Genomic DNA, 11289 nt, shown 5'->3' on the forward strand with positions numbered 1-11289 from the left:
TGTTACGCCAATTGAGATCTTCCAAACGGTGGGCCCCCATCATAAATGGATCATAGCCCAAATGTCACACCGATTAGCCAATCTTAACTGTCGGATTAGACAATCTTCCAAACACGGAATTATCTTTGTAACTGTCCACTTGATAGTAATCAATTGCACAGCTGGGATATTCCAATTAGTGTTAGAATTCAGCGTCCACTTTTTTTAACGGCCGTTATAACGTTTGGCCCTTGCAGGATGCAACAGCCGTAAACAGTTAAGAGCAAAGACAATGGAGAGGAGCGTTCATACTCTCACAATGTGATGGATGATCAGCAAGCACTCAGAAATAGTATACGTGGCATTTATACAGCTTAAATTAACCCGTTTAGATAGTGGGGCCCATCTTATTGGATTATATAACAATATTTATATGGAAATGACACCTTAACTGGTCGATTTGTTGATTTCAAATGGACGGTTCAAATGAAAGTAATCAACAGACTGAATTTAAAACACAATTAGTTATAAATCAGAGACTAAGATTATCCAATTAATATCAGTTTAAGTCTACAGCCTATCTACATGGGCCTCCATAATATGGACGGTTTTATTTGAGTTACGTACATTTGACGTGTACCAAAGCAAGTGAATGTTTATCATCATCCATCGCGCACTGCCAGAGTATCAAATACCACTCCTCAAACCGTGAATTTACAACAACAGCTGTTGTAGAGAGCCAATGCATCAAAAAGCTCTGTGGCGCCTACCATGATGTATGTACAAAATCCACTCCGTACATCATTGACTCAACTTATATTTATGATATATTCTTGAAAATAAGGCTCATCAAAACTTCAAGGGGGCCATACCATAGGAAAACGTGAATATGGGAATTCTTACCATTGAAACATTTTAGAGCCCACGGAAGTTTTTTATCAAGCTGATATTTAGATTTTCCATTTATCCTGGTGGGGCTCACCTTACAAACGGTTTGGATGTCGTAGGAACATCATGATGAGCCACAGGAAGGTTCCCATGGTGGGCGTCTCCATCCCCACCGTTAATTCTCGTGTGGCCCACTTGAATCACATACCAGCCTGATTTTTTCTCTTACAAACTAAAATTGTGTGTCTAAAATGATGGATAGAGTGGATGTAATACAAAGATCACAGTGGGCTCCATAGAGGTTTTCGTTGCACGCGCAGTACCAAAGTTACCCAATACTACGCGTACGAATAACAACATCAAAGAGAAACCCCAGTTTACTATATTTCCTAAAACGCCCACAGCGTCCTACTGAAAACGGGGATCTACGTCGATAGAAAACTCCTTCGACAGCAAGGAAAGGAATCCAATCATGAGGGACTAATACGTCATATTAGAAATACCCGAGGCTATTTCCGTAAATCACTACAGCTTCTAACGACCACCTTCCCGTAGTTACCGGTTTCTATATAAATCCTTACCTTCGTAAGTCACAAAGCTCTTAGGAAGTCCCCGCAAGCTTCTCTCTACACCAATGGCTGATCTTGAAAATCCCCATCTGATCCCCAAGGTGGTCACCTTCCTCTCATCCCTACTACAGCGAGTGGCCGAATCGAACGATTCCAACCGTCCGATCGACGACCAGAGGATCTCTGTCTTCCATGGCCTAACGATGCCCACCATTTCCGTCCAGAGCTACCTGGAGAGGATCTTCAAATATGCAAATTGCAGCCCATCTTGCTTCGTCGTCGCCTACGTATATCTGGACCGGTTCGTGCAGCGGCAGCCATCGCTGCCGATCAATTCCTTCAACGTCCACCGTCTGCTCATCACCAGCGTCATGGTCGCCGCGAAATTCATGGATGACATGTGAGTACTTTCTGAAAATCTGAGATTTTTCGCATGATGGGTTCATTCCCAGGATAGAAAATGGGTGTATGGAAATCGAAGAGGGTGGGTGTAAATATCAATTCCTGATGTGGGCCCAGCTTTGATAGGCAGATTAGATTTTGGAATGCTGGTTTTGATATTTAGGGCGAATTCGTTCATGGAAGGTTTTTTTAAATTGCTTGAATTGAATTTTCGGCGTCATTTCCTCTGTTTTCCTGGTTTCCAAGCTGGGAGCGTTATTAGTCTGCTAACGTGCTCCGAGATTGCTATCCTGAACCTGAAGTGAAGGTTTGCAGGTTAGCAAGAGGAGTGAAACTTCAAGACGCGCATATGCTAACAAGCGAGATCGAAGCATGCCACGTGTGATCTGGACCGTTCATTGGGCATGTCCCATAATGAACTATCTTATCCTAGCGGTTTGGGCAAACGTGTAAATTGACTATGGACGTTAGGTTATCTTTTTTCAACCGTCCTGTTTATAACAGTCGTATGTCCCACATGAAGAGCGGATCAGATTAAATTTTAGGCAAGGACACATAGACGATGGGGCTTGCTTGATGAAAGGCTCAGATTTACAGCACAGGTCCCTGAATTTATATATGGGCGCATGCAAGTGGCATCCTTTTGAGCTTAACCACCATCCACAAAAGAACAATACATCCATGTGATATTTGGCTTTTGTGGGCCCCATGCCACCTAAGATGCGGTAACCTGTCAAATAATGGTATTTTTTTAGTAATTCTTTTTAAGTGGGCCATTGTACTAATGCCAAGGTGGTAATTTGGTCCACTGATGTTTGCCAACATCCATGGCAAACCGCCCATTCATGCACCAGTCCGAACGGTCCCATTCATGTGGGAAATCATGGTCAGAGACTAGGAGCAGATATAATCATATGGTGCAATCTCAACCATCTGATTTTGCTCAAGGGTTCACGGGCCAACATGGACGGTATGGATTAAAGTCCATGCATGGCCAGAGCTGTCCATAGGCACGTTATTTTGTTATGTATAATGTCGAAAATACCCCTAACACGTATTTTTTTTTGTACATTGCAGGTATTACAATAATGCATACTACGCAAAAGTAGGAGGAATAAGCACAGTAGAGATGAACTTTCTAGAAGTGGATTTCCTATTCGGACTCAGCTTCCACTTAAACGTTACCCCCACCACTTTCCACAGCTACTGCTCTTATCTCCAACGTGAGATGCTCTTCCAATCTCCTCCTTCTCTTCATTCCCTTAAGCTTCAATGCTTCTTTTCTGATGACGATTCTACCCCTCAAAATACCCAACAGCTTGCTGTTTGAGAGGATGCATTAGATACCCTTTATTTATTTTTATTTTTTTTTCTTTTTTTTTCTTTTTTTTAGAGGATTAGAGATTTGGACCTGTGACCTTGTGCACTAAACCCACTTGTCTGTATTTTTGTCAATGGTATGTACAGATGTGACTTCTTCTTTACAGCTGGCCATGTTCTTCTTGTTCTGATTGGATCATTTCATGGCATTTATTTTGTTTTTTAAAGGGAGTGTACGTGCGTGGGTAGGTAGCACGTGACAGATGATAAACTGAATTATGAGCCCATTTGGGTTTTGAGTTTGTATAAGTGGGCCATTCTTCAATGGTATATGCACCAAAAATATTTGAAATTTAAAAAATAAAAAATAAAAAAATAAAAATCTGATAGTGACTCTGGACGTATGAATAAGGCAGGACATACTGTCGATGATGTGGATAGATAAATTCATATAGATGAGATCCACTCCGTCCATCAGGTTCACTGCCCTCTGATTGGAACAGGGCTAAAAAATCAGGCTGATAAAATGGGCTACAACATAGGAAACAGTGGAGAAATGGGAAGCCCACTGCTAAAATTGTTCAAATTGCAAATGGGGTCTGCCTTCGTGCGTATTCCATCCAATCCATTCATCAAACGTGCCCCACTAAACGCATAGATATCCTAAAATCAGGATATTCCAGAACTCATGCGAGCTACCACATGAACTTAGAGTTTCAGGCATGATCCTACACCTTAAATTAGACCGAATTTTAGGATCAATGGTGAAATGTGATGGTGCACCAAACCGATGAGGTGAATCTGATGCATGTTTGTCCCACATAGCAATTAACTAATGTAAGTTAGGCCCCGTCCGACCCCAGTCACACTCAAAGAAATTACTAAAAAAAAAAGATAATGAGGCAACAATTACAGCTCACCAACTAGTAAGACAGATACTCTACAGCTAGGATGTTCTAATATGAGACGTTTTTAAGCAGGTAGACTCTTAATATTATTATTATTATTATTATTGTTATTTTTTTATGTCATCTTCAAAAAGTCCATCATTCAGAATCATTTAACCATGGGCTGCGCTTGTACAGATTAAAGCCCAAAGGCGTAACTTGTAGTCTACCTGGCTCACATTATAATATACCTTCTAAAATTAAGTGGACCATCGTGAATTTCAATTAGGGTAGTTATAGGAATTTTGTCAGTTATACCTAGAAATCTGTCATTTCTGAGATGGGTAAACAAGGTGGCCGTGTAGTGACAGGCCTCCATCTTCTCCATACGCTCGGCTCACCTTCCATTGCTCAAATCCTAGATCTGGTGTCTCCCCTGTGAATGGACCACAATGAGAAAGAGGTCATTTGATAATAAGTAGGGAAAGATTTTGCGTTTGTTCATAAAACAATAGTTATTCGTCTTTTCTCTTGTTTGGTTGTTTGTTTTGTTTTTTTTTTTTTTTTTGGGTGTTGAGTGGAATGTAAATATTAAGGATAAAATCATAAAAAGACTATTTATTTATTTATTTATTTGAGTGTTGAGAGGAATGTAAATGTTCATGATAAAATCACATAAATGAATATGGTTTCTTCCAACATGACAGTTTCCTCTGTTTGAATTTTATTTTTTCAAAAAAAGAAGGAAATTAAAAGATTTTTTTAAAACAAGTCATGGAAGATTTCTTTGCCTATTAGGGCTTGGCTGATTTGTTGGAGTTCCTTATAAATTAAAGAAATTGTGTTATCATTACAATTTTATCATATTTAAATTAAATAAGAAATTAGTCAATCTAATGCATATGTATTACGAGACAACCAATTTACAATCTTCTTCTATTTCATATAATTCCAGTAAAAAAAATCAAGCAAATAGCTCCATTAATTTATTATCATTATGATATGACATACAAGTAATATAAAAAGACCATCATTACAATTTTCCATGGATAAATTAAAGTGAAAAAAATGCCATCAATTAATTCAAATGTCGTTAATATAAGAAAATAATCAGAGTATTTTGTAATCATTGTTCATTTATTATATATTACAACAAATTGAATAGATTATTAACCATTTAATATTTTCATACAAAACAATACTTCAAACCAAACAAAAAAATAACCGTTGAATCCCTTGGTTTTTCATTTCTCAATAATCTAATTGGAGTCCTCTTATCTATACTTTTTATTCTCCCTTTGATCGGAGAGTTTTCTACTCATCATTGGTCAAGCCTAGTCTTAGTTTTAACCTTGGTCCGTCCATTCAAAGGGGCCCCCAAAACCAATTGTCATTGGCTTGCCGTTTCGAAAAGGTAGTCATCTTTTGTGTGAGGCTGACATGCAAATGCACAATGGCTGGTTGGGGTCTTAGATGTGCCGAACCGTTTGTCAAAAGCAGGCAAGGGAGGTGCACGTGGTGGAGGGTAGGGTTGGGGACAGACCATGTTACCAGGTTCTGGCTTTTATTGCATGTGAGATGGATGGTTAGTGTCTCTCTAAAAAGGGCAGTGGTCCACACAATATTTGAGTAACCATGTGATTGGAAAAATGTTGCTAGGGTGATTCTCATGCTTTGTGTGGCCCACCTGATTTCTCCTGAAATTTTAGAGAGAGGAGATGAGGTGACCCCCACAAGCCGGGTGAAATCAAAGAAACACGGAAATAGGATTGACCAAAGTGAAAGAATTTAAAGTAGACTAATGCATATGTCACGTGCAACATGTGGAGAGAGGAAGCCATTTGCGTGACGCCCAAGGAGCGACTTGAAAAGATGACTTATGTTAGTAGAGTATGACACATGACCGGATACATCACGACAGGCCATTGGATCTATGTCCTTTTAATGACCAAGTATTTCATTAGTCTCGTTATGGGTGGTGTATGCCTAAAATAACTCTCATGTTTATGTCCTTTTAATGACCAATTATTTCATTAGTCTCCTTATGGGTGGTGTATACCTAAAATAACTCTCATATTGAAGTATTTTAATCATTTGATTATTTAAAGTTTATGTTACTATATTAACTATTTAAATTTTTAAAAAATATATTTTTTATTTATATCCTATCTAATGTAAGACTTATCATACTATTGGCTTGGATCATTACAACATGATCTAAATGAAAGGTTGTCCCAAATTATCATATTTAATATATTGTGATGTATTCCATTTCCACCAAAGTTCACGTTCGGTGAGGTGGGTGTTAGATGCACTTAATGCTATCTGCAGGCACTTACATCTCTCTCTCTCTCTCTCTCTCTCGATATCTATATATATATATATATATATATATATATATATATATATATATATATGTTGAAAAGAAAAACTAATCCTACTTGAATGTGTGAAACCTATATAGTTGATATGGCTAAATTATTAGTTGCATGTTGACTCGTCCTATTGCATACACCTCCAACTAGCCTAATTAGCATTATCATTATTTCAAATCACTTCACGCCCATTGAAAATATCCAAAGTCAAAGGCTCTTTAAAACTAATTGTGTGAGGAAAATTAGCTATGCCTATTTGTGTTATATATTTTGAGATAAAACATAAAGCAATATGACGGCAAAATAAGTGTTTTATGCCAATCTGTAGCGTCCTGGATTCTCACTGTTTTGGATTTTCAAAAATTCTTAATTTTTTTTAAAATGTAATTAACTTATATTATCACTTACTGACCGTTGGCACTCAATGTTAGTTTATACACCGGTGGAACCAGTAAAGAACCGTACAAGTCCGATTAATCAATCGTAGGAAGCCAATGAATCCGCCCGATCACTTGAACATCAAGTTTAACTCCATGATTTACTCACATAGGACCCAAATCTAACTGACCTGTCGGCAACTAATCAAGACAATCATAAATAAATTAAAGATCTAGTCGAAGCCAAGTCAGATAAGGACCGGATCTTGGCTAATAGACCAAATCAACCTCGTTACTCTTTTAACATAAAATCGACGGTTTAGAGTAATCATGACCAAATCTTCACTTTCACTAGTTATAAATAGGCAATACTATGAATATAGTTAGTCCAAATCCAAATCATTGCCCACCAGAAATCTCAATACCTAATTCATTCCATAAATGCCCTGATTTTTTGAACAAGCTCTAAACCGCTCGTTGGTGGGCCACTAGTTCCAAAACTATAGAATAATATCCGTCTTACTGGGCTTGACGTCCATCGCGGGAGTCGGACCTGGTTACTGTCCAGAACCACTTAACTTGAGCCAAATGACGAGTGCATGAGAAATGCAAATACCCTAAAGGAAGAAGTTGAAACTTAAGTGAATTGGGTCGTCCACTCTTATGCAAAGTTGAGAATTTCAGACCGTCGGTTTACGACCAAACTTCACACATAGAGTAAGGATATTTTCCTGCTCATATCCGTATAACCGTGGCCCGATCGACCATCGGTGACTGTTGAACAGACTTCTAATCATATCTGTCGATCGGCGCATCCAAATGGCGGGCCGATCATACCCATACATAGATCACCATTAGGACTAACTATCCTACGGTGTACATCAATATGTACACCCCATAGTGGGCCCTAGAGCTTAGAAAGACTCTCTCATAGGGCTAGTATAGTAAAAACGTAGCCCTTGGGGCCACTTACACCAAATCTGGCCCTATATAAGGTCTTTTTTGGGGCAACCCTCTCCCTGTACGAATTTACCCTAGAGAAAGGAAAGAGACAAAGAGAAGAAAAGAGAGAGAGAGAGAGTGAGAGAGAAAGTGGGAGCCACCACCTTGCATGCACCCCGGCGGTCGGATCTCGCCTATTCCGACCTCTTTCTCCCCTTCTCCCTCAAAATCCTCAAATTTCTTGTTATCGGAAGAGGGATCTCACCCTAATTAAGGTAATGTGATGATTCTCCCTTTAATTTCCATAAATTTCAAATTCGTCTTTGATCCTTGTGCATTCTACACAATGTAGGGCCCCGGCATTTCAAGCCTACGAACCCGGCGCCGTTAAGATCGCCTCTTCACTCTCCGATCGTAATTGGGTGCGGACTATTATTCTTAAGTGGCCTAACACTACGTTTAGTATGAATTTAATGATTATGATTGCTTGTATTATGAATTTGAAGAATCTAGAGAAAATGTAAACAAGACTTTATATTTTAGACCCTCCTAATTAACATGGAATGATTATGGTATGTTAATAGTTCTTCAACATGATTGGGTATGAATTTGGTGAGTGCATGCTAAATTCTTACTTGATTCTTATGCAATGTTCCTTGTAGCACATATGATATATTAACCCTTGTGCATATTCGTGCTATGAAATATATGTAATGCTTGGCCTCCTCATTAACCTACACCACACACATACACATTTATTTCTTAATACTGTTAATAGTTGTGATTATAGAGAAATCTAAAATTTGTTAGAAGTGTGAATGCATGACATTACTTGTGTTAATTGATAGATTCTAATTTTGTTGAAGTGCTATTAAATACCTTCGAAACCCCCTGGTTGGTCAGGAAATGGTGGTGAGAGAAGTTGGTCTCGTTGGCAGGACCATCCGCGGCTGAATTAGCGGATTTGGGCGGGTGCGATGGGGCGACAGTAGTTGGACTACATAGGTCACTTGTACTCAATGTCGTTCGTCACGTGCTCGCCTGAACTCGTAAGATTTTGCCCACGTACTGACCAACCATTGTTTGTTAATCCTGTCTACTCACACCTGTATAGAACTTGGAACATCTTTCAATCATTGAAGCTTATTGATAACCAATTGACACCGATCCACTGACTCGAGAGCCGAGCATGGTGGAATGGGACACTGTGTCCGAGTTGTCGGCTTATGCTGGGGTGACGAGCCTCCCCGTAGTGACCGTAAGCGATCCCTCTGCTCAACACTCCTCATGTGCTTGAAGTCGGGGATGTAGAATCTGACGGGATCAAGGCCTCACACATTAGGAGGCTTTGGCCTCGCAACCAGTTGAGGGCATTGATATCGTAGGGTATACTAGTTTTCCGAATCTGTTGTTTGAATGGACTTAATTAAAAATCCGGCTAATATGATCATGATCGCATAGCACTAGTTAAGTTGACGACTTGGCAGTTGAGGTCGCAATGAAGGTGGTTGGTCATGCGCGATCGTTAGATGGAGTCGCTCGAGGGAGTGTTGTTGCGAGGGCATGCATCATATTATAACACATGCACATGCATTAACAAGATTAGTTAGAATTTTATGAATGTATTGCCCTTCATTAAATTCATAATATAATTGATGTTTGTGTAACTTAAGACTAATAGCACCCACTAGTTGCTCACTCACTCCCACTTTGGGATGATGTTTTAAAACACCAACCAGACTCTTCAGTAGCTGCAGGTGACATTGAGTTTGAGGAGCCAATCGACATTGGTATTGATGAGGAGGATGAGATGTCCTACTTCCTGTTGATGGGCAGCTCGCCATAGTTTTGGCAGCCTATTTGGATCATTGAGTGGTGGACTCAACACATTATTCTTTTGGATATGTTATTTTTGTAATTTTGTAGGGCAATGCCTTATGCGACCCATAGTTATATTTTTGGACTTGTATATCTTTAGTCATTCCCACTTCAGTAGACTAGTCATGAATCGTGATTCATGTTTCAAGTAATTTCATATTACGCATTACCGTGATTAAACATAAATTAGTAAAATTGGATATAAGTGATACCCGAGAACTTAGGAGTCGAGCGTATGCACGACCCTCAATTTTCAGGGCGTTACACAATCAATGGCTCATATGAATCTCATCCTCATTTAGATCTAACCCATCTTCGTTTTTTGTTTTTGATGTTTTTTATCTTATCATTTTCCTTGGGGATCGTTTGGATGCTTGTAAAAGCATTAATTTGTAATTTGATTACAAGTGTAAAGTGTTTATAACTCATCTTGTTAGGTTTTAAGCTATAATTTGATTACACATAAACAATTATTTGTGTTTGGATTACTTATAATTTGTTTATAGTTTGTAACTACGTATTCATATATAATATAACTTTGGAGTGATAAATTCTCTAAAAATCATCAAATGATGTATAAAATCTTCATTTAATATAGATTATTGAGATAGGTCTAATTCAATAAAGCCTGTGAATGATCCTTATGTTAAACAAATCATTTAGTGGGCCACAGAAGTGGTTCCACTAATTCAATTTCCTTTTTTATGATGAGAAGCTATTTAATATAAATAATTATTTATAAACTAACATCAAATTAATAATAACTAATAAGTTTAAACATGTCTTCAATAATCCAAATAGACAACCTACATATATCAATATACAATATTCATCTATTTATTGCCCATGGGCCACCCAATCAGTGATTAGGATCATCGGATACAAATCTTTTAATTGATGGCTATTAAAAAGGTACAATTAAAAAGAAAGGAAAAAAAAAACTTCTATTAAAACTGAATCTGTTGGATAGACAGGGCCCACATATCATCAATCTACAATGTTCATCTATTATTGGCTATGGGCCATCCATTCGACTTTTAAAATCATTGGATACAAACCTTTCAATTAATAACCATCTAAAGGATCCAATTTGAAAAATCATTTCAAGCATAAAACCAAAAAAGAGGCAAATTGAAAGTTAGAGTGGACCACAGCACATGAAGTTGTGGTGACAATGAACCCCACCGTTAAAACCTTTCTAGCTAGGGCCTACCATGATTTTTATTTGCCATCTAACCTATTCACAAGGTCAGATTGTAACACCCCATACTTTTCAGTACTCGGGTGTTACCATGAGGACCTAATTTAGGATCACAAACCCGATTTAGTGATTCTGTAAGGCAACTGTAAACTCATTGGACTCTAGGAGCTTGGGTCTAAGTGTATCCAGAATTAGCGTGAGAATGTTGGAGGACAAACATGATATGACCAACCACCATATGAGGCCCACCTGAGCTATAGATCTACCTCAGGGTCAGATGGGTGGCCTATCTTAAGTGATCCATAATAACTCATCTTAATTATATATGTATTATAAAATAAAATAATTTTATAATTAATTGTAATAATACATATGTTACTTGAATCATTCAAATTATGTATAATTTCTAAACTACATAAAGAATAAATGGCATACCAATGCATTACTCATATAATTGATGTACATTAACTA

The 11289-nt window shown here is 38.1% G+C and overlaps 1 protein-coding gene across 1 annotated transcript; it reads left to right on the top strand.

The window, feature by feature from the left end:
* The first annotated feature begins 1355 nt into the window (after nt 1-1355).
* Nucleotides 1356-3210, top strand: LOC131248059 (cyclin-U4-1). Its single transcript, XM_058248099.1, has 2 exons — nt 1356-1836; nt 2916-3210. Exons 1-2 carry the CDS (start codon nt 1502-1504, stop codon nt 3166-3168), a joined length of 588 nt encoding a protein of 195 aa, XP_058104082.1. The 5' UTR covers nt 1356-1501; the 3' UTR covers nt 3169-3210.
* Nucleotides 3211-11289: the final 8079 nt, after the last annotated feature.

This window comes from Magnolia sinica, chromosome 6 (genome assembly GCF_029962835.1).
Source record: "Magnolia sinica isolate HGM2019 chromosome 6, MsV1, whole genome shotgun sequence".
Taxonomy (NCBI): domain Eukaryota; kingdom Viridiplantae; phylum Streptophyta; class Magnoliopsida; order Magnoliales; family Magnoliaceae; genus Magnolia; species Magnolia sinica.